General features: G+C 45.6%; 1 protein-coding gene across 1 annotated transcript in view; it reads left to right on the top strand.

The window, feature by feature from the left end:
* The window catches only part of ptprdb (protein tyrosine phosphatase receptor type Db), a 95122-nt gene that overhangs the window by 49245 nt on the left and 19155 nt on the right, over positions 1-26722 (top strand). The window contains exons 12-29 of the mRNA XM_056280094.1: positions 27-152; positions 372-519; positions 708-853; positions 1117-1261; positions 2189-2491; positions 3741-3934; positions 4814-4840; positions 6593-6710; positions 8477-9064; positions 9561-9655; positions 17218-17474; positions 19325-19418; positions 20838-21062; positions 21767-21927; positions 22193-22204; positions 22476-22588; positions 22709-22750; positions 23923-24020. Of these exons, the coding sequence (XP_056136069.1) occupies positions 27-152; positions 372-519; positions 708-853; positions 1117-1261; positions 2189-2491; positions 3741-3934; positions 4814-4840; positions 6593-6710; positions 8477-9064; positions 9561-9655; positions 17218-17474; positions 19325-19418; positions 20838-21062; positions 21767-21927; positions 22193-22204; positions 22476-22588; positions 22709-22750; positions 23923-24020 (2892 nt within the window). The remainder of the gene's footprint in view (positions 1-26; positions 153-371; positions 520-707; positions 854-1116; positions 1262-2188; positions 2492-3740; positions 3935-4813; positions 4841-6592; positions 6711-8476; positions 9065-9560; positions 9656-17217; positions 17475-19324; positions 19419-20837; positions 21063-21766; positions 21928-22192; positions 22205-22475; positions 22589-22708; positions 22751-23922; positions 24021-26722) is intronic.

The following is a 26722-nucleotide window of genomic DNA, read 5'->3' as shown; positions in this document are numbered from 1 at the left end:
CCTCTCCTTTCCCATGTTTCTTTCAGGTCAGAGGTCGTATGCTGAGCACTACCACGGCTATCATCCACTGGGATGAGCCAGAAGAAGCTAATGGACAAGTGGTGGGCTACAGAGTCTACTACACCTCTGACAACTCACTGTCAGTTAATCAGGTGAGTGAGAGAGAGAGAGTGTGTGTGTGTGTGTGTGTGTGTGTGTGTGGTTTTGCTCCAATGCCTTGTAAATCTGTATTAACCATTGGCCACTAATGGTCTGTTGTGTTCTGTCTGTGTCTGGTGTGTGTGTGTGTGTGTGTGTGTGTGTGTGTGTGTGTGTGTGTGTGTGTGTGTGTTCACACGTGTCCATTCACGCCTGTGCACTGTGTTTGTCAGTGGGAGAAGCAGATGGTTCGCAGTGCCAACTTCATCACCATCCAGGGTCTAACTCCTAACAAGACCTACTATATCAGAGTGCTGGCCTTCACATCTGTCGGGGACGGACCCTTGTCCCAGGACCTGCAGATAATAGCTAAGACGGGAGGTATGAAAGGAGAGGCTGGGAAGGAGCCAGGGATAGAAAGAGGGACAGAGAGAGAACAAAAAGGGAGGGAGAGTAAGAAGCAGAGTCAGTTTGCCTTCTGTGTCCTATTTTACATTTTCCAACCTTGCCATTGTTGGTCTCTGGTTTGTAATGTTATTTGCAAACTTTGTCTCCGCCCCACTCTTTAGTCCCATCCCAGCCATCAGATTTTAAGGGTGAGGCCAAGTCGGAGACCAGCATCCTGCTCTCCTGGGTGGCTCCACCTCAGAGTGGCCCCGACAACCAGATCACTGGATATGAGCTGGTCTACCGAAGAGCGGACGACACGGAGGAGGTGAGGTGACAGCGACAAAGGGATGGCTAGCTAAGAGGGCTTAGCGTTGGTCAAGTGATTTCACAAATTATGGCTGGATGGATGAATGGGTGGATGGATGAACAGCCAAAAGGATGAATGGATCTGAGCATAGTAAGACTACGCCTCTCTCTAGCATACAATAAAAGGACCATCGGGGAATAGTGTGTGTGAGCTGGGTTTTTTCTGCTCTCTGACACTTTGCTGTCTTCTGCTGTCCCTTCATCTCTATCTCCTGACTTTAGAAGAAAGTGAGCTTTGAGCCCACCAACTCCTACCTGCTGAAGAACCTGAAGCCCTTCTCCACCTACACCTTCCAGCTGGCTGCCAGGAGCAAACATGGGATCGGAGCTTACACCAACGAGGTGTCGATTGACACCCCTCAGACACGTAGGTCCAACACTGTGTGTGTGTGTGTGTGTGTGTGTGTGTGTGTGTGTGTGTGTGTGTGTGTGTGTGTGTGTGTGTGTGTGTGTGTGTGTTCGTGTGCATGTGTAAGAAAGAGAGAGGGAAAAAGAGAGTGTGAAAAATACTCTGGTGCCATTTTGGACCATGCAAAACTCACATGTATTCAGTGCAAGATTGAACATCATAGCCTTCCATGAGATAAATTATGTGTTATTTGTTGAACAAATTAACTGTAAGCAGCATTGCTTTTTGTTCCCATTGTGTTATCGGTGCCATCATCAATCCAGACCTTAACAGACCTCAGAAAAGCCATCTCGAGTTAAGAATCCCATATTTGCCACATATCGTCTGTGCTGATAGTTGTCAGTGCAGACGTTATGTGTTTTCTGCATTTAGTATATTGACTCTGTGAATCTGAGGTCTGTTAGAGATTCAATAAAAAGGTAAGAGACCAAAGTTGTGTAGTTAGAATTGGGAACACCATCAAGGATGAAGAACAGTCTTGTGTAGGCTAGGAGGACAATGACGTAAGTTGAGAACAGGTATGTTTTGTGTTGAACGTAGGCATCAGTCAGTGTTTGTGTGTTGCATCTATCTTTTAACTCACTGACTCGCTTTCATCAGTCAACTTCCCACCTGGCAGAAGTTGACATCCACCATTCAGTATTGTTTGTTTGGTCATTCAGTCAAAAGGGTCACTTTCTTGAGCGCTTTGGGTCTCCAGTGTTTTTGTTTTCATTTTATGTTTCTTTGTTTTCTGTTCTTTGTTTCTTGTCTGTTCGTTTACCATCCCCATCCCTTCGCTCAAAACATCACCCCCTCACCTCTCATCCCATCCACAACTGATGGCACACACGACCAATCACATTTACCCAAACAATCCCTACTCCTTCAAAACGGGCCACTCAGTGCCTTCAGCGCCTCCTCAGGAGGTCACATGCACCAGCCCAAGTTCCACCAGCATCCTGGTAAGTTGGGCTCCGCCCCCCGTGGAGTTTCAGAACGGCGTCATTACGGGGTATTCCATCCAGTATTCTACGACAGGGGGCAACAAAACGTCAAAGCGAGTTGACGATATTCCACCGGACAGTTCTCCGTATCTCCTGGAGAACCTGGAGAAATGGACCGAGTACGGCATAACGGTACGGGCACAGACGGAAGCTGGCGAGGGACCAGAAAGTTTACAGCTGCTTATCCGCACTGAGGAAGATGGTATGTTCCCTTAACACCTACCTGCCTGTTTTAGGATGGCCTACCCTTGCCCTCCCCCCCGTAAAACTTGCATCCTCTGAACCTTAAATGTACTAATGAGCTCAGAGCGTCCAAAACTAACAGCAAGTTGCTTCTACCAGCCGATGAGGGCACCGCATCTATATAAGACCTTACTCTGAGCTCCAAGCCAGGAGGACAGAACATTTCGGGAATGCTCTGAAGCCCTCCGTCTTCTGAAAACCTCTTCCCCCGCTCCTCCCTCACTGCTGCAACAACCCTTCAGCTGCCCTTTAACCCCCCAGCCCCTTTTTTACACGTATTTTTCCACATTTGCCCTTTATTCTTAACTTTTTAAGTAAGAGGGTATTTGGTCTGCCCCTTCTGATTTTCCTCTTATGTGCACTCCTGCTTGTGGTGAACAGTACTCCCCACTAACACTCGGACAAACCCCTTGGCTGGAACCGTTTGGGCTTCATAAGTACTGCATAAACTCAAGTTCCGATCTTGGCCGATCCCTCACCATTATCTTTTCCCTCTGACAATCTTGTTGCCCTCCTCTGTCCTCTCCTTTTTTTTCCGGACATCGATTTTAAAACTATATAACTAAGTCAAGTCAATATAATGTGTCACATGTGATTCAAATTGTACTTTTCTGCAAAACTCGAGCTCCTCGTACTACATGCTCTGTCCCCAACTCCTTTTTTTTTTATAAGTAATATGATTTTTTTTCTAAATATGGCTTTTTTTAACATTATTCTCCCAAAGTTCAATCAGATACCAAGATGTGGCTTGGGTTTTCAACACTGTCTTTTTTCTTTTTATCGGTGGAGTGTAGTTCTTGGCAGCAGAGGCTTTTCTTGATAACAGTATTTTCTCTTTGACTGCCTGCCACTGTTTATCTTCCCGGGGCAACAAAGCTTTTCTATCTGCAACTCTTATCTTTCTCCGTATTCGCTTATCTACCACTGATTTTTCCCCATGTTGTTCCTCAAACACTTTTTTTTTTTTAACCATTTTGACGTTTTTGTTTTTTTCCCCCCCAAACATCAGGGCAGTTGTAGACTTTTTAAGAGGGTTGTATTTTTGAATCTCTCCATCTTCCAAGCATTTTTTTTTTACCTGCCTGGAAGTGAATCTATTTTTGATAAAATAAAATCTGTTTTGCTAAAGACAGCAACTTACCCAAGAGGCTTATGAGTGTCCGTCGTCTGTGTGACCCTTGACCTCTATTCCCGCAATGACTTTCTAGTTCCCAGCGGTCCTCCTAGAGCGGTGGAGGCAGAAACGGTGAATGCCTCAGCCATCAGAGTGAAATGGCGGGCACCGGCGCCCGAGCGTCAGCACGGTCAGATCCGAGGCTACCAAGTCCACTATGTGAGGATGAACTATGGCGAGCCTCAAGGGCAACCCCTCATCAAGGACATCCTCATAGAGGACGCTCAGGTAACACAGTCATGTACTTAAAACGGTCTCTCTAATGAAATAAACTGTCACGAGCCATTATGGACACTAACTACAACTATTTTTCACTGCGGACATGTTAACACGCACATAAAGTTCTTGCTAGCTTGATGTTAGTTTAAGCATGTGCATGGGTCAAAATAGGGCGGCATGGTGGCGCAGTGGTTAGCGCGGTCGCCTCACAGCAAGAAGGTCCTGGGTTCGAACCCCGGGGTTGTCCAACCTTGGGGGTCATCCCAGGTTGTCCTCTGTGTGGCATTTGCATGTTCTCCCCGTGTCTGCGTGGGTTTCCTCCGGGTACTCGTTTCCTCCCACGGTCCAAAGACATGCAGGTCAGGTGAATCGGCCATACTAAATTCTCCCTAGGTAGGAATGTGTTGGCCCTGTGATGGTCTGGCGGCCTGTCCAGGGTGTCTCCCCGCCTGCCACCCAGTGAATGCTGGGATGGGCTCCAGCATCCCGCCACCCTGATTGGGATAAGCGGCTTGGATAATGGATCGATGGATGGGTCGAAATAATATAGTTTACCCCAGCAATCCAGCAGAGGCCTCGTAATGATAACTGGTGCATTCGGACTGCTCCCTGAATCGAATAAAGACCGGAATGGTTAATGCAATGTTAATCCAATTTCCCCATGGAATATATGCGCTAATTATGTATTTGTACTTATTTAACAATACCTGCTGACATTTCCGAAATGATGCTAGTTAGAACCGGACCACATTTTTGTTCAGTAACATGATATTGATATCAGCTGTTATGTTGACACTTAAGCACAGAAAAGATGGAAATTGAAATCCCTAAATATTCAGTATTGTGTGTTTCTCTTTACCTTTTTCTCAACGCTGTTCCATCACTCAGTGGGATTATGATGACTCAACTCAATATGTGAGTAGACCCATTTTTTTAAACCTTTTATTTAACCATAATCATAACGGAGCAGAGAAAGTAGATGAGTCATATTGACGAGATGGTGGCATGACAATCTCACAGGGCCAGGAGCCTAAGCTCGAAACCCTGTTGCAGGTCACTCTTTCATTATTGCAATATATGTTCACCGGTATTTCTTAATAAAGGGAACATGGACACGTATATAAATGACTGATGGTGCAAGTCCTCTCTGTATATTGCTGTGGTCCGTAATAATGCTAGTGTTATTAACAGTTGGATATCATAAAGAAAACAAGAGAAAATTGTGCTGTGCATTGCAAGGCACAATGCTGGATGTTAGACCAACCACGCTATGGCCAATGTCATGGTGCAATGAATTTGATAGTGGACAGTGTTCAAACAATACCCTGGCTTTCAGGGGAGCCTTTTCTGGGTGGGGGGGGACTCTTCACATTCAAAGCTTCAAGCATGTAGGCCTACTTGCTTTATGTCAGCACATCTGAAGTTAATGACCACATCAAACCTCCATGCGGGTATCAAACCACACATCACAGTACGATACAATACGGCCTAGTAAAGCAGGGCACAGTATACTCTGCAGAGTCATGTACTGTATTCTATAGTTTATCGGCACAAATAAGACACGGATAGGTCAAATAGCAAACCAGCCTATAAACACACAAATGTATAAGCATTATATCGAAAACAGAGCACGCATGGGGTGTCCGAGTAGCATGGCGGTCTAGTCCGTTGCCTACTAACATGGGGATTTCCAGTTCGAATCCCCATTTTACCTCCGGTTTGGTTGGGCATCCCTACAGACACAATTGGACACAACAGAAATAGGCCAGGCTGCCTACAAGGGATCCAGTCCTCATCAACACCCACACATACAATACAGTGCTAATGGTGAATAATACAGATAATTGGGAATAGCCCTTAACTTAAAACAGAAGCGGCCACAGGGGCGTATTTTCTTTGTTTTGTCGCCATTATTCGTTTGTTGCCATTATATTTGGCATGCAGACTGAGTGGGGCTGAGGAAGTTTGTTTTTTTCCTGATCTTTTCAGTTAAAGTGCATTATTGCGCCGCTATGCTACGATGCTGATGGCAAGAATAGCATGCATGCTGTTGTCTTTATTAAAGTGAATTAGTGATGAATCACCCTCATGTATGAATCATACATCAATAATAGCCTTATTTTACAATGATCCATGATGATGAAGATACAGGAAATAGAAATACAGGGCAAAAATAGCATATTGTCAATATTTTTGAGACCCCCCTCAAAAAAAATTTCACAAATCATCTCTTATTAAGAGGAGCAAAGCCCCCCACCCATAGTTTGCACCCTGATAGTGAATATATTGCTGTCGAAAAGGCTTTGTGTAGTGGATTTATTCAGCATTGTGGTTAACTTCATATCGACCGTTGCAATCCATGTACTGTTGTCAATACAGCTCTTTTCTGATTATTATGCGCTAAAACCATGGCATTGTTGTACCTAGTTGTGTTATGTGCAACTGTGTGAGCAAAGTAAATGAGAAAAAGAAAAAAAACCCTCTGAAATAACAAGTGGATAGAGGCTATACTTGGCTATATATACTTTCATAGAATTGCTGGGTATAGGTTTTGCTTAATATTGAATTATGTGCCTATGTCATAACATTTGACTGCTAAAGCATGAATATTTCCTGCTGTGTGCCTTTGTAGGGCAGTGTGGTTGACCATGTGTTGTTCTTCTGCAGGAGGTGGTTCTCGGGGACTTGAAGGCAGACACCTCCTATTCTGTGTCGGTGGGGGCTTACACTGCCAAAGGGGACGGGTCACGAAGTAAACCCCAATCAGTCTGCACAGCTCTGCCCCGTAAGTGTCAACACACACACACACACACACACACACACACACATACATATATATATATATATATATATATATATATATATATATATATATATATATACACTCACTGGCCACTTAATTAGGTGCACCTTGCTAGTACCGGGTTGGACCCCCTTTTGCCTTCAGAACTGCCTTAATCCTTCGTGGCATAGATTCAACAAGGTACTGGAAACATTCCTCAGAGAGTTTGGTCCATATTGACATGATAGCATCACGCAGTTGCTGCAGATTTGTCGGCTGCCCATCCATGATGCGAATCTCCCGGTCCACCACATCCCAAAGGTGCTCTATTGGATTGAGATCTGATGACTGTGGAGGCCATTTGAGTACAGTGAACTCATTGTCATATTCAAGAAACCAGTCTGAGATGATTCGAGCTTTATGACATGGCGCATTATCCTGCTGGAAGTAGCCATCAGAAGATGGGAACACTGTGGTCATAAAGGGATGGACATGGTCAGCAACAATACTCAGGTAGGCTGTGGCGTTGACACGATGCTCAATTGGTACTAAGGGGCCCAAAGTGTACTAGGAAATATTTCCCCCACACCATTACACCACCACCACCAGCCTGAACCGTTGATACAAGGCAGGATGGATCCATGCTTTCATGTTGTTGACGCCAAATTCTGACCCTACCATCCGAATGTCGCAGCAGAAATCGAGACTCATCAGACCAGGCAACGTTTTTCAAATCTTCTATTGTCCAATTTTGGTGAGCCTGTGCGAATTGTAGCCTCAGTTTCCTGTTCTTAGCTGACAGGAGTGGCACCCGGTGTGGTCTTCTGCTGCTGTAGCCCATCTGCCTCAAGGTTCGACGTGTTGTGCGTTCAGAGATGCTCTTCTGCATACCTCGGTTGTAATGAGTGGTCATTTGAGTTACTGTTGCCTTTCTATCAGCTCGAACCAGTCTGGCCATTCTCCTCTGACCTCTGGCATCAACAAGGCATTTTCGCCCACAGAACTGCCGCTCACTGGACATTTTCTCTTTTTCGGACCATTCTCTGTAAACCCTAGAGATGGTTGTGTGTGAAAATCCCAGTAGATCAGCAGTTTCTGAAATACTCAGACCAGCCTGTCTGGCACCAACAACCATGCCACGTTCAAAGTCACTTAAATCACCTTTCTTCCCCATTCTGATGCTCGGTTTGAACTGCAGCAGATCGTCTTGACCATGTCTACATGCCTAAATGCATTGAGTTGCTGCCATGTGATTGGCTGATTAGAAATTTGCGTTAACGAGCAGTTGGACAGGTGTGCCTAATAAAGTGGCCGGTGAGTGTGTGTGTGTGTGTATATATATATATATATATATATATATATATATATATATATATATATATATGAAGAGTCATGTACTGTATTCTATATTTTATCGGCACAAATAAGACAGGGATAGATCAAATAGCAAAACAGCCTAGGCACACACGCACACACATATCTATATATCTAGTATACATAAATATATCTATCTCTATATCTATCTATCTATCTATCTATCTATCTATCTATCTATCTATCTATATATATATATATATATATATATATAGAGAGAGAGAGAGAGAGAGAGAGAGATACATAGATATATATAGAGATATAGATATATAGATATGTATATATCTGGATATCTTCTTTATTGACCTGATAAAATGTTCATATTTTCATATTTGTATTGGCAAAGAATTCATAAATACTCTCTCTATCTGCCTTCCTTCCCTCTCTCTTTCTAGTGCCCGAGAGGCCAAAGCTGACGGTGAGTGCCACTGACTCTGGCACCGCTCAGCTGCAGTGGTACCCGCCTCCTAACCCACCCACCCCTCTCACTGGCTACCGCCTCACATTCGGCCGTGTCGACGTCCTCCCCTTCACGGTGGTGGAATTCCTCGACAAGGAGAAGCGCTACACCGCCCAGGACATTCACAAAGGAGCTAACTACGTCTTCCGGCTGTCCGCCCGCAACAAAATGGGCTATGGAGAGGAGACAGTTAAGGAAATGACTACTCCAGAAGATGTTCCCAACGGATATCCTGAGAGCATCATCTCCGAAGAGGCTTCCGCCTCCTACATGCGGGTTGCTTGGAAATCAGTGCCCCTAATTGAGCAAAACGGGAAAATTGTCAAGTACTCTGTGCTGTACAAAGATATAAACAGTAGAGGGAACGCCTCGGAGGCTACGGTGGCAGCTCCGGGGTCGAGTGTGTTATTGGAGGGTCTGAGTGCCGACACAGTCTATGATGTCAGGGTGTGTGCATTCACAGCTGTCGGTCCTGGGCCATACAGCCCCAGTGTCCAGTTAAGGACACAGCCACTGGACCGAGGTAGGATAAACAGAAACACACACGCACGCACACCACACTCACATTTTTTTTTAAAAAATCCATCCCCATTGTTCAGGACGCGCAATTCATAAAATCACCTGTTATGTTTGTGCATGTGTCACTGTTCAATGTCCCTAAAGCTGAGCGTCAGCACACTCTGATGTGCCTACTGAGACCCACACACACACACATGCAAAAGACAAAGACATTTGGATTAATTACATCCCAAGTGTCCTTGTTGTTGTTGTTTTGTCTCTGTAGCCTTAGACCCTCACTCCCTTCTCAAACCAAGGTAAGAAAATACTTTGAGGCAAGCGTCCCCCTTCTGTCATACTGACTTATGGTTGATCAGACTAGGTGTAGACTAGAACCAAAACTAGCTTGAGACGGGTGCCAGAGGATCTCACGCACAGGTAAGACCACGGTGAGAGGCTGTCTGCGGAGAACAAAATGAAGTCATATTTATGTGTTATTTTTGTGTTTGTTTGTGTCTCAGTGTTTGCCACCAACTTCCGGGTAAAGGCTGCCATGAAGAACTCTGTTCTCCTCACCTGGGAAATCCGAGACAAGAACCCCACCCAGCCCTTCACCGTGAGTGCTGTTGTGCGAGAGTGCACGTATTTATTCAGCCTGATTGTGAGTGTGCACGTCTTAGTGTTGGTGCTGTCATCATAAGGGTAGGAAAACCGATTTATGCGTTTGGTTGCACGCACGCACGTGTGTGTGTGTGTGTGTGTGTGTGTGTGTGTCCGCAGCTTGTCTCGCATACTACCGGCACAGTTATGACTGTATAATCAAGAACATTTCGTGGTGATTTAAAACCTTTGAAAAATGTTTGTTCTCGCTACCGCTGCTCCCTCTCTTCATTTACTCTTTCGCTGGCTTGACCAACACTGCTCTATGTCGCTGCCCGATCTAAGTCAACATGCACGACTCACACCTATGGCTGACTTGGATCCTGGTTAAAAGTTATTAAATGTATTTTAATAATCCACAAAATGCAAAAGTTATAAAGGAACAACTTCCTCAAAAAAGAAGTGTCGCAACCACACTTAACCAGGACCTGTTTAATGTGGGATTTCAGAATCAGAATCAGAATACTTTATTCATCCCCGAGGGGAAATTGAGTTCTATTACAGACACTCACACTCTAATAACTAAAAACTAACAAGATACAAGATAAGAAAATAGAAATAGAAATAAGAACAAAATATATCAACAAGCATGGTGCACCTAACACCCTATCTATACTGTACTACCGCAGCACACAACAAGCAGCACAAACACAACTCGACAGGGCCAATCCAATGACCATTATCTCAGAGTGTCTGACAGTCTGAGTCTGATTTCTCCCCTTCCCCGGTTGCTGGGTCGGCGGGGACGTTGTCAGCTCGGTGGTACAGCTTCCCGATGACTCCTAGTTTGTGCTCCAGTGGATGATGAGAGTCAAACCTTAAGTACTGATCAGTATGTGTTGGTTTATGGTAAACAACAATCAGATGTCCCCCATCACCAATTGCAATTTCACAGTCTAAGAAGGCTAACCTGTCATTTTTCACATCCTCCCTGGTGAACTTGATGTGGCTGTCCACAGAGTTAATGTGGTCGGTGAATTGTGAGACATCCTGAGATTTAATTTTAAACCAGGTGTCGTCCACAAATCTGAACCAATGGCTAGGTGGTGTCCCTGGATAGGGCATCAGAGCCCTCTTTTCCACTTCCTCCATATACAAGTTGGTCACGACAGGTGAGACTGGGGAACCCAGTACAAGAACTCTGTACAAGATCCAAACTTTCTTGTTGTGCGTCGTCTGTCATTTTGATCTGCTGCCCAATCAGCATCAGTATATGCTACAAGTTTGAGTTTTTCCCTCTCTGTTCTTGTAACACAACTCCTGGTCTATTGTACCCATCAAGTAGTGCCTCAACACGTGTTTGGAAGTTATCCAGTTTTGTCCCTTTGGCTCTGATAGGTATTGTGACAGATGGCTGACAATCCAACTTAGATCAGCTCTTGTACATGTCATTACATACATCAAGCTGCCTATCACTTCATGACATCATTTTGGATCAACAGGTTCACCAGCACCATCAAAGTTTGGTTTCTGTTCACATGGGGTTTAGCCTTGTCTTACAACCTCTCCAGCATTTTTTGTTTTGCACTTTTTTTGATTCATTCGTATTTCTCTTTCTCTCTGTGTAAAATCAATGCCTAGGAAATTTTGAAGAATTTTGCCTTCAACATTTCTTTCACACCATGGAGTGAATCACTGTCTCTTGCTGTGATAATTTGATCATTGATCCAGTTTTTCGGAATTATCCTTTCATTTTCAGCTTGTTTGCTGTAAACACAATGGTCTGCTGGGTTCTGTGCAAAACCATTTTCCCTTAGATGATTATACACCATTCTGCTCAGGTTCCTTCCTGATTGTTTCATACCATACAGTGACTTGTTCAGTTTGCAGACTAGCACCTGTGTCTGACTTGACTTCAAATCCTTACGGTTGCTCCATGTACATGCACCTCACAATCAATTGGAGCATGTAGATATGCTGTTTTAACATCCATCTGGGGTAAGTATAAGTCATATTGAGAAAAAGTCTCTGACTATAAGCCTTTGCAACATATCTGGCCTTGAATGTTTCTGTCTCATTTGAATCCTCTTTAACCGCATATACCCATCTAGACCCCCCCCCCACTACATTATTGCCCTCAGGCATTGTGGGCAATGTGAATGTATAATTTTCCCTAAGGGAATCAATTTCCAGCGGCACAGTGGTGCAGTGGTTAGCACAGTCGCCTCACAGCAAGAAGGTACTGGGTTCGAGCCCCGGGGTAGTCCAACCTTGGGGATCGTCCCAGGTCATCCTCTGTGTGGAGTTTGCATGTTCTCCCCGTGTCTGTGTGGGTTGCCTCCGGGTGCTCCGGTTTCCTCCCCCAGTCCAAAAACATGTCGGTCAGATGAATTGGCCATGCTAAATTGTCCCTAGGTTTGAGTGTGTGGGGGGGGGGGGCTGTGATGGACTGGTGGCCTGTACAGAGTGTCTCCCCACCTGCTGCCCAGTGACTGCTGGCGTAGGCTGCAGCATCCCTGCAACCCTGAGAACAGGATAAGCAGCTTTGATAATGGATGGATGGATGGACGGAATCAGTTTCCTCCTTTGTAGCACAAGTCCAAATATCTGACTTTGATGAACTCATGGCTTCCTTGAAGGTTTGTGGGACATTACACATCACTCTGTAGCAGTAATCAACATTGGCTGCTCATCTGGTCATCAAACTCCACTTTACATTGTCATTTATGGTACTGGGGGGGTTTCCTCTCTCTGTTGGGATAACATATACTATGACTATTTTTTCTCCCTGTCCTGTCTGAGTGTCTTTGTCACTCTGAAGTGTCAATTTGAGGCTCTTGTGTCTCTTTCGAACTTTGATCAGCATTCTTGGCTTCTGGCATGGGGGACACAAATCTCTTCCCATAAAGATCATCATCACTCTTTTCCAGATCAGTCTGAGTTTGGCATTTGACTGCACTTTTTGTAACAGACTTAACTAATCTGTGTTTAAGGACTCTTCCTGTGTCTGGGCAGTAGACTAGGTATGATCGGCTGTTTTTTTCATACCCAACAAAAATCCCCTTTTCACATTCTAACCTTTTCTTGTCCTGTTGCATATGCATAGCAGACTGATCCAAACACCTTCATGTTTGAAAGATTAGACTTCCTCCCCATCAACAAGTAGTGTGGAGTCTGTCCTACACGTCTGTTGTAGCACCTGTTGCATATTACTGCAGCAGTCATTATGGCATATGTCCACAACTTCTTTGATAAGTTGCTCTCAGGTAGAATGCATCTTGCCTTTTCAAACAGTGTTCTCCAATTTCTCTCAGCCGTCCCGTCTTGATGGGGTGCTGAAGTCTCATGTCTTCTGGCATTCTTGCTGAGCAGTGACTGGAAGTCTTCTGTTGTGAACTCTGCCATTATCTGACCTGATACACTTGATTTTCTCATAAGGGGCCAAGTCAGCACTGAACTTTTCAGCGGCTTTGACAGTAGCGCTCTTTGCTTTCAGCAAGTACACAAAAACTGCCCCTGAATAATTATCAGTAAATGCCAGCGTGTATCCAAACTCATCTTTTGCCTCTGGCGCTATAGGGCCAGCTAAATCAGTGTGTACAAGCTCAAGTGCTGATTTTGCTCTTTCGTCAGGCTCTTGGTTTCTATTCTGAGAAAAATTTCCTTTTGTGCAGACTTCACAGTTTAGTCTAGACTTATCAAGCTTACCCTTGATTTTCATTCCCTCTGCTACAGTCTCCTACTGTGACATATCATCATAGTTAGTGACCAAAAATTTCGTGCCATGTTTCATAACACCCATGACATCCTTTGTAATTTTCATCATTTACAGTGTCTAGATAGTAAAGTTTTTCATATTCTTTGGGGTTGAACTTGGTACCGTTCTTGTGGATGAGCGGGTCACATCCTTGTTGAAAGTTGATTGAAGCTCTCTGTTGGCCGTCGCTGCTTTGAAAGAGAAAATGTCCTGTGGATACGACGGTATTGTACATCGCCTTCATCGGCATTGTTTTCACCCGATGATCCTCACAATCTTTCAGGCATCACCTCTCCTCAACGCGACACTGCTCATCCCTGTTCTGTCAGCCAACTCCAGGAAGTGCTTTTGTGACTGGAAAGTCTCGTCAAACTCCTTAAACCTCTTGATTTCTGTGATTATATGTGACAGTGCTCCCGTATCAACCATCAGCCCTTTCTGTTTCAGTCCACGAACCTGGCAGTCACCTTATTTTGAATGCAAATGTGTGGTCTTCAGCATTGGTTGCTTGTTTTACGGTGTCTCTCCTTTTTCACTTTAAATTTGCATCTTCATGAGTGGAGCTCTTGCAAAAACCGCACTGCTGTCTCTTTTCTCTACACTTGCCAGTGCATTCCCGGGCCTTATGCCCTTTCTGGCCAGAGTTGTAGCAGGTAATCTCTGAGCCCTCTGTCTCGCCCCCTTACCCAGCCGCTTGCTTTCATCACATTGTCATCAGTCGAGTTGGCGTTAAACTTCTCAGTGCTCTCATAGCTCCTCAACTTGGTCTTGAACTCACCAAAAGCTATCTTCTCATCACCCTGTGTGTTGTGTGGATGGCAAATGGCTTGAATTATTCAGGCAAACCTTAAAAAAAAAAATCATTGTGCATCCGGGTGATGTGGTGGTCTAGTCCATTGCCTACCAACACGGGGGGTCGCCGGTTCGAATCCTTGTGTTACCTCCGGCTTGGTTGAGCATCCCTACAGACACAGTTGGCCATGTCTGCGGGTGGGAAGCTGGATGTGGGTATGTGTCCTGGTCACTGCAATAGTGCCTCCTCTGGTCGGTCAGGGCGCTTATTCAGGGGGGAGGGGGAACTGGGGGGAGTAGTGTGATCCTCCCACGTGCTACATCCCCCTGGTGAAACTCCTCACTGTCAGGTGAAAAGAAGTGGTTGGTGGCTCCACATGTACGGGAGGAGGCATGTGGTAGTCTGCAGCCCTCCCCGGATTGGCAGAAGGGGTGGAGCAGTCACCGGGACGGCTTAGGGAGCAGGGTGATTGGCCAGGTACAATTGGGGAGAAAAGGGGGGGGTCATTGCAATCAACAGCCAATCGCTTAGTCTCCAGCGCATTTCTCAGTGCTGTAATAGCCGTCTGTGTACGAGTGATATAGTCTGTAATGCTCTCGTTGGTGGCTTTCTGGAGAGTTGTTAGCTCTGTGTGGAGGCTTATCACATGTGGCTTCCCTTTAACTGCACAGTGCTCTTTCAATATCTGCAACGCTTTTCTCTCATCGGCTGCTGCTTCTCTCATAATCAGGGAAAAGATTTTGTCATCCAAAAACTATATCAATTCAGCATAGGCTTCTTCATTTTTCTTGGCATCCTCCTCCTCCTCTTCCTCATTAGGCCCTGGCTCGTTCAGTATGGTCAGTCCCCTTTAGCCCTAGCAAACGCAGATGGCCCAAGAACTTTGTTTCCCAATTCTTTTCATCTTCGTTTAAGCATAACTGGTGCCATTGGCTTCCAAGTTCCCTTTTGGGTCCATAATCTGTTGGCGCTGCCATAATAAATCCATCATCATTGTCATCATCCATAATCATTATGGTGTGGGAAGATGGCGGCGCGAACTCACATTTGCAGCGGCCTCACCCAGTTCCGTGGTGGGAAGATGGCAGCGCGAATTCACATTTGCAGTGGCCTCACCCAGTACCATCGATACAGTGTCTTTGTCCATGTATGCGTCTAAATTTTTGTCTTCGTTTATTGGCTGGGAGAGCTGGTGCTGGATCGGCTACAAGAGCTTGGTCTGCTGCACTGTGGGCCCAGGGACCGTGGCCTTGCCCAGAGCTGTACCTGAGGAGGTAACACCAAGGGCGGTCTGACAGGACGCGGAAGCGGGGCAGGTTAAGCTAACTGCTCGCTCATGCAGACCAGCAATTCCGATAAAACCGAGGGTGGTCTGGCGGCCGCCTCACCTGGCGTTGACTGTGTTTTTGATGTCGTCGTGTGGAGTGCAGGGAGGTGTGTCAAGGGTGTCTGGCTGGGAGAGCTGGTGCTGGATCAGCTGGGAGGGCTTGGTCTGCTTCGTCCAATTGCCACAGGGACCACATCCCCTGCCTGGAGCTGCGCCCGAGGAGGAAACACGCAGGGCGGCCTGACAGGATGAGTAATCGGGCAGGCTAGGCTAACTGCTGGCCCATGCAGACCGGCAGTTCCAACAATCATCCTGGCTGGCATGTGTTCCCTTGGACAGTGATTATTATTATTTTTTATTTTTTTGATATATGTGTTAGAGTATGTGTTCTTGTAGTTCTTGAATGTGTTTTTGTATGTTGCACTGCTGTGGGCTGGGGGAAACGGCATTTCATTTCACTTCATGTGCGCAAGTACATGAGGTGAAATGACAAATTAAGTGTTCCTGATTCCTGATAAGAGTAGAAAAACCAGTTTAATTACCCATATTTCACAGGGGAATAATCACACGTGCTCATCGGTGTTGCTTGAATCGGAACATAGGGTTTTTTTTATTATTATTTTATTTGCATGTGCTCATTTGTACATCTCTCACAGGTCATGATGTCAGTGTAAGCGCACCCCTTGACAACATCTTATCCTCTAAGTTAACACTTAAGCATGGATTTGTGTATTTCCTTGTGAAGGCCTCTGTGTTTGCGTTTGCCGCGGTGTGTTTATTTATCCGTTTGCCTGTCTTCAATTACATGTACTATACACAGAGTTCACACAGTCATCAAAAACCTGGAAAGGTAACAACAGAAAAGTATAATTTTGCAACCGTTTTGGAAAAGTAGTGGAAATCTGAGTAAAATAACATCAATTCTGTTTACGAGTAGCCAATTAAAGAAAGATAGAAATAACAGTGGTTGCATTCATTGCAGTAGGGCTTTAAGATTTCCATCATGTGTGTGCATGCAACCATTCTTCCCAGTATGCTACCATGTGCCTCTGCTGGGTAGCCTTCATAACAGTTAGCTAGCTAGCATGTTGACATTATAGCAGGCAAGTACAGCTTTAACAATCAGTTGCTCCAAATGGAAAAGTACAAAATATGGCTTGTAAAAGTTGTTGATGGTTGAGAGGCTCATATGTAATTTTAGAAATACAGTTTCACTCTTACTTATATATAATATATAATATATATAATATTAACACAACACAACTTTTCAGTGGCAATTCTACGAAATTAATTTCTGGAAAAGTCACTGAAAACCTTTGCTGAAAACGTGTATGAAGTCCTTGTACAGTATTTGTGTGAATTAAATAGTAATGAAACAGTTTTTTCACATCCTGATTCCTTCCATTCTAAGGATGGGGAGTGAAAGGAACGGGGTGGGGAGAAGGTCGCAGTGTTGCAGCGACTCATCCTATTTTTGCCACTTTTTTCTGGTCGTGTCAAATTTCTTTGCACTTAACATTATCACATTACCAAATCCATTCAAAATGGCTGTGCAGTCTCATCTCGTATTGTTGAAGGTGGCAATAATTCCCAATCGTCTTCGCATACCAACAATGTCATAGCCCCAAAAAGTTTAACTCAAGTACTTCCGTAAAGGCCTCTCTCTCTCCCACTGTACCTTCTTTCCAAATCCCTTTGTAGATTCTGTACGGTAAAGGCCAGTCTGTAGAGGTAGATGGGAAGCAGACGCAGAAGCTGATCAGTGGCCTGGAACCAGACACCCAATACTCCTTCCTGCTCACCAACCGGGCCAACAGCGCTGGCGGGCTGCAGCACCGGGTCACTGCCACCACCGCCCCTGACATCCTGAAAACCAAACCCACCCTGGTGGGGAAGACCAATGCCGATGGCATGGTGACTGTGCAGCTACCGTCTGCACAAACCACAGCTAAAGTCAGGTAGGAAAAAAAGAGGTGAAGGCAACAGAATGAGGGAACATGGGAGCAATAAAGAATGAAGAGAAAGGATGGATGAGTGAAAGAACTTAGGGAACGATACAGACAGATGACAAATTAAAGGAAAAACCTGAATGCTTGACCCCTACACTGAGGGGGGGGGGGGTAGGGTTGGGCATTTCCCCGGCATGGTTTGGGTCCACTTGTCCCCTTAGAGGGAAGGGTCACTGCAAATCAATAAAAAGTTATTTTGAGTGATCACCTTTATCCTACAATGAAATATTTCTACCCTGATGGGATACCACCATCATCAAAACACCAAATGAGGGAATGTCTTTTGGAAGAATGGTGTTCATCTCTCCAGTAGAGTTCAGAGACTTGTAGACTCTATGACAAGGAGCACTGAAGCTGTTCTGGAGGCTCGTAGTGGCCCAACACCTTACTAAGACACTTAATGTTAGTTTATCCTTTAATTTGTCACCCTTATGTATGTTGGTTGTGTGACAAGAACATGCATTTATTTCAAAGAATAGATGATTATTTGCCTTTTTGCTAACAACACATAACACAATGGGTTGTCCTTTGATTGAGTTTTTGGGGGACTTTGTCAAACTATTTCACTGTCGTGTGGGATGCTTTCACCATTTTCACTGTCTATGTGTCACTCTGAGGGGGTTTGCCCAGGAGGGTGGCAGATAGCTCCTCCATTAGAAGCACATACCAGGTCATTTGAGTTGCTGTTTCTCACAAGGAATCACATCCAGTTAATAAGAGATAGATGCATCTAGAAAAGTTAGTTCCTGAACCATTGCCTGAGGTGAGTTTTCATCACTACAAGGGAGGCACCTTGATACTGTTAAACCTGAAGAATTTACAGTGAACTTCACCAGCGAAAAGCAATATATTGATTAAGAGTCAATGCACAGCTCATCTGGGGAAAATTTGCAAAATAGAGTCCGGTTAGCGTAGCGGTCTATTCCCTTGCCTACCAACATGGGGATCACCAGTTCGAATCCCCATGTTACCTCTGGCTTGGTCGGGCATCCCTACAGACACAATTGGACTTGTTTGCGGGTGGGAAGCTGGATGTGGGTATGTGCCCTGGTCACTGCACTAGCATCTCCTCTGGTCGGTCAGGGCGCCTGTTTGGGGGGGAGGGGGAACTGGGGGGAATAGCGTGATTCTCCCATGCGCTACATCCCCCTGGCGAAACTCCTGTCAGGTGAAAAGAAGCGGCTGGCGACTCCACGTGTCGGAGGAGGCATGTGGTAGTCTGCAGCCCTTCCCCGATCAGCAGAGGGGGTGGAGCAGCAAGCGACCGGAACAGCTTGGAAGGGTGGGGTAATTGGCCAGATACAACTGGGGAGAAAAAGGGAGAAAAAAGCCACAAAAAAAAAATTTTTTTTTTGTAAAATAGGCATATCAGTATAAAAAACAAAATTTGTAAAAATCTGTAAATTGTCATCTACAGCCCAACAGTGTAATTTGACAATTAAATATTAGAATATATAATTAGATTTGTGTTAATGTCTGCATATAACTTAGATTATTATTTGATGCATCAATAAGTTTTACTCTAATTAGTTCATGAACAAACACTGAGTCAGGCCATACATGCTTCGTACCTGGCTCCTTATTTGTGAAGGTGCACAGGTACATATGGGCAGCAGTTAATTTTATTAATAGTCTCAAAATGGGTCAAAGCAACTCATACTAAAGTAATATATTAATGACAACATCCCTCATAGACTAATCTTTAAGAAGCTCAGCTGTCAGTGCCCTGATCCTTCATTTCCTCATTTAGTGTCTAGTTTGTGCCCATATTTCTCCTTGTGTATCTCTTGTGTCAGCAGGGGTTATTATGTGGTGGTTGTGCCGCTGAAGAAGCAGCGAGGAGGGAAGTTCCTGAATCCCTGGGAGGATCCCGACCAGATGAACATGGACGATGTGAGTCAGGCCGGAGATTAGTGCTTGATAATAAAAGACAAATAAAAGCAATTTGGTGAAGGAAAGCAATAGAGATTATGATGATGATGGTAATAATGTAAAAGACTCCATTTAGGGAAGATATAGAGAAAATGATGAGGTAAGATAGGTGATAATATTCCTTCGTTGTGGTTTATCAACGTCCAAAGATGTTTAATGCTCAGCATTGCAGTCTTGCCGTCTGCCAAAATGTAATAAAATCGTAAAATTGTGGGGAAATCAATAGCAGTGTAAATGACTGCAAATCACAAATAGATAATAAGTGGCAAAATGATTTAAGGTTCACCTTGGAGCCACAGCCCTGCAAACTTGCATGGGAGCAACTGAGCATAAGCAAGTCTCCCACACGTCAGTCGCATTATGCGCTGATGTCCACTGACGTGGTTCTTGTAACTTTGGCTTGATACTATTTACATTTTGCCTGGAGTTATGGGTGGATATATGTCAACATGTCCAAGTCACACAGGCAAAGAAAACTGTCAAGCCTATCATGTGTTTTTACATGGGGATCGCCGATTCGAATCAACGTCTTACCTCCGGCTTGGTCGGGCGTCCCTACAAACACAATTGGCCGTGTCTTCGGGTGGGAAGCCGGATGTGGGTATGTGTCCTGGTCGCTGCACTAGCGCCTCCTCTGGTAGGTCGGGGCACCTGTTCGGGAGGGAGTGGGAACTGGGGGGAATAGTGTGATCCTCCCACGCACTACGTCCTCCTGGTGAAACTCCTCACTGTCAGGTGAAACGAAGCGGCTGGCGACTCCACATGTATCGGAGGAGGCATGTGGTAGTCTGCAGCCCTCCCCGGATCAGCAGAGGGGGTGGAGCAGCGACCAAGACAGCTCAGAAGAGTGGGGTAATTGGCCGGATACAACTGGGGAGGGAAAGGGGGGGGATCAAAATAAATAAATTAAAAAAAAACAGTATCCATGAGAAAACTAATTTTTCAATCCAGACTGTGCTGTCGTGTGCCATTTTCTATAGTCTTCATCTCACCAATGAATTTACCAAAATAATCAGGTGTGAAATATGAGTTTGAACAGCGATTTGATGATGCTCACAAACTCACTGTGCAAATGTGGCAGCCATTCAACTGATAAACAGCTTGGTGATGGAGGAACTTGAACATTTCTGGGCACCACGGGCTGTTTGGGCTTTTAGTCTTTCTTATGACGGGCCTTTCATGCTCCACTTTTGTTTTCCAACTTGATCAACATCAGTATGAAGAGCGTAACCCACACTCACACACCACCCCTTCCTTCTTCCCCTACTCTCTCAACCCTTTCATCCTCTCTATCTGACCTCTATTTCGCTTCCCCCTTTCTTTGGTCTGCATTTCTTTCCCTCCTCCCTGTCCTTACCTCACCCCCCCCTTCCCCCCCAGCTCTTGAAAGAGATCAACAGGACCAGTGTCAGTCGTGCCCTTCGCATCCGCAGACAAGCCGGCCAATCAGACCTCCGGGCCTACGTCACTGCTCATTTTAAGACCCTCCCCCTGGAGTTCACGCTGGGTGATGGTCGTAACTATGGCGACTTCCGCAACCGGCCCCTCCAAAATGGCCAGGAGTACGTTTTCTTTGTGCTGGCGCTGCTCGACCTGTCGGAGAATGTGAGTGGAGACACAGACATGCTCACACACACACACACATATGCATATGCATGTTTATCTCTCCCTAATACCTCTTTATACCCCCTTTTCCATTCATAGATAATACACATGCTAAAGGATTACAGTGTAAACCTCTTAACCACAGTAAATACATATATACATATTGTACATCTTACCTTACATGCAACCCTTACACCCCTGCAAACAATCTTACACATGCATACGGGCTCATGTAGAAACCAATACTTGCCAATCGCTGGTTTGAATCCCCGTGTTACCTACGGCTTGGTTGGTTGTCCCTACAGACAATATTGGTGATGTCTGTGGTTGGGAAGCCGGCTGTGGGTATGTGTCCTGGTTGCTGCACTAGCACCTCCTCTGGTCGGTCGGGGGTGCCTGTTCGGGGGGGGGGGGGGGCTGGGGGGAATAGCGTGATCCTCCCACGCGCTACATCCCCCTGGCGAAACTCCTCACTGTCAGGTTGAAAAGAAACTGCTGGTGACTCCACATGTATCAGAGCAGACATGTGGTGGTCTGTAGCCCTCCCCAGCTCAGCAAAGGGGGGTGGAGCAGAGATCAGGACGGCTTAGAAGAGTGGGGTAATTGACCGGGTACAATTGGGGGAGAAAAAGGGGGAAAAGAAACCAATACTTGCTCAAACATACTGAAACCAAAACTCATAACCCACCCGTGTCTTTCTCCAGACAATGTTTGCCACCAGCCCCTACTCTGACCCCGTCACTTCCTCAGACGTGGACCCTCAGCCAATCGTGGACGAGGAGGAAGGGCTGCTGTGGGTGGTGGGGCCTGTTCTGGCCGTCATCTTCATTGTGTGCATTGTCATAGCCATACTCCTCTTCAAAAGGTAAGGCCACGGTGACGGAGGTTCGATAAGAGGGGGATTTGTTGGCGGGGAGGGATGAGAGAGGAACGAGGATGACTCGGTGAGCATCTTCTAGCTTTGCAGAGGGAGAGAGAAAGATGTTTGTGAAGGAAACTGTAACACTTAACTGCGTAATTTGAGTCGAGGGAAAAGATTCAGCCTCGCTTTTGTCCTTGATGCTTTGAGATTCTAATGTTTTCCATCTCTATTTCTCGCTCCGTCTGCTCCTTTTTGTGGTTGGATCCAGCAAACCTGACAGGTAAACAACCTCTAGATAATACCATCTCCATTAGCTAGCAGTTACACTACAATAGCTTCACACAGAAAGTTGTTGCCACTAACAGTTTTACAAAGCAAAATACTGAAACACGCAGCCTTACTCTCACGCTTCTGTGGAGCCTGTTTGAAAAGCGGGTTAACGACGGCAAATATGAGCGCCCCGCCACAACAACAACAACAACAACAGCGGCAGCAGCAGCAGAGTGGTGGGGGAGGATGCTGGTAATGTTTGTGTTTTTGTGTTGTTCTAGGAAACGGGCAGAGGCGGAGGGCAGGAAGGGCAGTTTCCCCTGTAGCAAAGCCATGTCCTCCCACCACCCCACCGACCCTGTGGAGCTACGCAGGATCAACTTCCAGACCCCAGGTAGGCTATTGTGTACACATGCAAACACATGACCACACATGCACACACACACACACACACACTAAATTGGTTTGTCTTGATCAGGTTATAGATTCATTCTGGTGTTGTCTCCCTTTTCAGCCTACCGTGTATCAGTCTACCGTGGTTATCGGCGTTTGCCAAGTCAGTTGACCTCAGTCCCCCTCGATCCTCTCCTCTGTCTGCTGCCATGGTCTTCTTACCCCATAATTCATTTCTTTCGTCTTTGTCTCTCTTGCTTCTTTGTTCCTTTCTTTCCTTTGTTCTCTTTTCCTCTCTCTTTCTGTTTCATCCTCTTCTCCACTGACAGGCTACCAGGCTTACTGCCCGCCATAAAATCATTATTCCATACCATATGGAACAAAGCTACGTATAATACCAACGTAACCTTACATCAAAATGCTTCTGCGGTCATCTACCAACACAGGGATCGCAAGTTCGAGTCCCCATGTTACCTCCGGCTTGGTCGGGCGTCCCTACAGACAGATACAATTGGCCGTGTCTGCGGGTGCAAAGTTGGATGTGGGTGTGTGTCCTGGTTGCTGCATTAGCGCCTCCTCTGGTCGGTTGGGACGCCTGTTTGGGGGGGAGGGGGAACTGGGGGGAATAGCGTTATCCTCCCATGTGCTACATCTCCCTGGTGAAACCCCTCACTGTCAGGTGAAAAGAAGCGGCTGCCGACTCCACATGTATCAGAGGAGGCCATGTGGTAGTCTGCAGTCCTCCCCGGATCGGCAGAGGGGGTGGAGCAGCGACCGGGGCGGCTTGGAAGAATGGGGTAATTAGCTGGATACAATTGAGGAGAAAAGGGGGGTGGGGGTTTCAAAAAAAAAAAAAGCTTCTGCAGTCATAAAATGCTCAAATATTAAGTCCCGACTCCGCCGAGTCCTGAGTCCAACAGTCCACCCAATGACTGCTGGGATAGGCTCCAGCATCCCCGTGACCCTGAGAGCAGGATCAGCGGTCTGGATAATTAGGTCCTGAATGTTTTAACTGTCTAACTGTGTTTGTACTGTACTGTGTTATGGTCTGTTTTTTTTTTAATCCACATCGGCAGTGGGCCTATACTGTGAGGCCGTGGTTATTGTGCCTCAGTAACATTCACAACGCCTGTGTTATTCCTTCCATCTGCCCGGGGAGAAAATGGTCACTTAACAAGAGACACGTTTCCATTTGCTTTCCTCCACCGCTCATGGACAGAAACACTAAACAACACCTCCGCCGAGAATCCTAACTCCTAACATCGCTCCCCGCGAAAGAGTTCAGTTGTGCGCAAATCAAAATGGCCCCTTTTTCTCTCGCTCTCTGCTCGACAGGCATGGCAAGCCACCCGCCCGTGCCCATCTCGGAGCTGGCGGATCACATTGAGCGCCTGAAGGCAAACGACAACCTCAAGTTCTCCCAAGAGTATGAGGTAACAAGGGCAGATTCACCCTCACCTTCTGAGTATTCAGTGAATTTAATCTAGTTTTTGTCGTGTTGTCATAAATACAAACTACTGTTTTGCTTTTTTTCCCAGTGTCAATAAATAGCTTACGTTTTTCTATATTCTGTAGACAGGACTCAAATGATCACTTCAGTTAACCAAACACATTTTCTGCACTCGCTCTCTTTATCGCCATACTGTCATATCATTCATACATACTGTATGTGAGTGTCTCTATTCAGTAAGAACTCCCAGTTGGGGAAATTGAAATTGCAAGCTCAGACAATTTGCCCCAAGCCAGATGGTTATCAAGCCCCCATTTACAATCTGCTGGAGGAAGAGCATCACAGAGGAGGAACAGACAACGATATAAAGAGAGAGTGTCGGGGAGCAGCGATAGGGAGAAGAAGTGTTCTCTGCAGAAAAGAAGGAAATAAGACTCAACTTTTGGCTCATATGGTGTGGAAAATTAAAAAAAATGCATCTGCTTGAAGATAATGGTGGTGCCGGTGCTTGTTTGCAATAAACGGTGGAGCTAAGGAAGCTGCAGCAACGCAAAACAACAGTAGAAGTGTTTTCTATCATGCTGGGTGTGAAGCAAACGCTACTACAATGAGCTCTGCAGAGAGCTATTAGCGGGGCAAAAAAAATTTTTTTTCCTTCACAAATCTGTTACACCAGCAGCCTCTGGGTAAAGAGTTCTGAGGAGACAGCAGGCTGTAATTGGCTACCAAAAGAGAGAGAGAGAGAGAGAGAGAGAGAGAGAGAGAGAGAGAGAGAGAGAGAGAGAGAGAGAGAGAGACATATTTTGCGTGTGACAGGGATGGATATATAAAGGAAGAGAGAAATAGAACGTGACAGACACAATATGGAAAGACTGTAAGGATGTTTTGGGGGGACGGGGGAGCGAACGGATCAGAACCATATGTAATTGTGGTGTGAGTTAGAACCAGTCTGTCAAACCACACATTCTCTATGCATGACTGTGTGCTTTGTTCAGTACTGAGGCCTTAACGAGGGAATGAGAGAGATGGAGTGATGGATGAAGGGGGAGTCGAGAGAGAGAGAGAGAGAGTGAGAGGGAGCAAGAGAGAGGGAGAGCGTGAAAGAGAGGGGCCAAGAGAGAGAAGTAATGATTGCGGTGTTATAATCAGACACACACATACAGACATGCACACTTGACACTTGAACACACAAACTCATATATATACACATAGTACGTATTTTGTGTATATACACATACACAAGGAAACACACACACACACTTACACGCACATTTCATTCAGCCCACTCCCCTCCATTTTTCCCCATCCTGACCATAATTATGTGTCATAAAATATTCAGAATTGCTAAATTGCTCTGGTTTTCTCTTTCTTCCCCGCTCTTCCGTCACAGCCCCATAATGACCTCATGTCTGCCTCTTCCAACTAGCAGCAATAGTTGCACTGTAATTACCCTCCAGGAACTTAATGTGTTGGTCTAACACAAGCATCCTGCCGCTCCCAGAAGAATTTTTCTCATTTTCATCATCTTTCCTCACCAGCCCGGCTCTCTGCCAGACGTCTCCATAACACTGTCCCCCCCCCCCCCCATTTGAATAGGAAAAGAATCGTTACCCAAGTATGTTGCCCGTGTTCTAGCCCAGATTAATACTGCGTTAATCGTCGACTGGAATCTCGTTTTTAATAGTATTGTTTTGCAAGAGCAAGCTGGGGCAATAAACGTGGGCAGGGATGTAGGATATTGCCCATTTCTTCCCTAACTAGAAAGCTATTGTTATGTTAGCCTTAGGAAAGACTTAGAGAGCTTACAGTATAACATTAAGTTACTTCTTATCTTCTGCAAAGCAGAGAAATGCATTAAGAATGAGACAGTGTGTCCAGTAGCCATACCGAATACTTCCTGCTCTAACATTATTGTTCATGTTTGAAATGCACAGTGGTACACAAAGGTTGTTGGTTCCAAACTTCTTAGAAGGGTCAACATTCTTCTGACTGCAACATAACAGACATTTAAAGTCAGTGTTTAAAACCAAAAAGAAATATATCATATAGGTGTACAGTTGAAAATGAACTCTTGCGTCCGGGTAACAAAGCGGTCTATTCCGTTGCCTAGCAACACGGGGGTCGCCGATTCGAATCCCCGTGTTACCTCCGGCTTGGTCGGGTGTCCCTACAGACGCAATTGGCTGTGTCTGCAGGTGGGAAGCCGGATGTGGGTATGTGTCCTGGTTGCTGCACTAGCGCCTCCTCTGGTGGGTCGGGGTGCCTGTTCAGGGGGGAGAGGGAACTGGGGGGTGCTACATCCCCCTGGTGAAACTCCTCACTGTCAGGTGAAAAGGAGCGGCTGGCAACTCCACATGTGTCGGAGGAGGCATGTGGTAGTCTGCAGCCCTCCTCAGATCAGCAGAGGGGTTGGAGCAGCGACCAGGATGGCTCGGAAGAGTGGGGTACAATTGGGAGAAAAAGGGGGGGAAATCCCCCCCCCAAAAAAAGAACTCTTGAGCTAAATTAAAATTCAAACAAAATCAAAAATCAACCTTTTTTTTAAATATTAACTAAAATATGTACATGCCATCTTATAATTAGGTTACCTTCAATTCAATTCAATTCAATTCATGGTACTAAGATAATCCTGCAAAGCTATCTGCAGCATTTATAGAATTTTGATCCTTTGATTTGGTCTTTGTC

This window comes from Lampris incognitus, chromosome 5, assembly GCF_029633865.1.
Source record: "Lampris incognitus isolate fLamInc1 chromosome 5, fLamInc1.hap2, whole genome shotgun sequence".
Lineage (NCBI taxonomy): Eukaryota > Metazoa > Chordata > Actinopteri > Lampriformes > Lampridae > Lampris > Lampris incognitus.
Note: the sequence above shows the minus strand (reverse complement) of the source record. Positions and strands in the feature narration are given on the sequence as shown.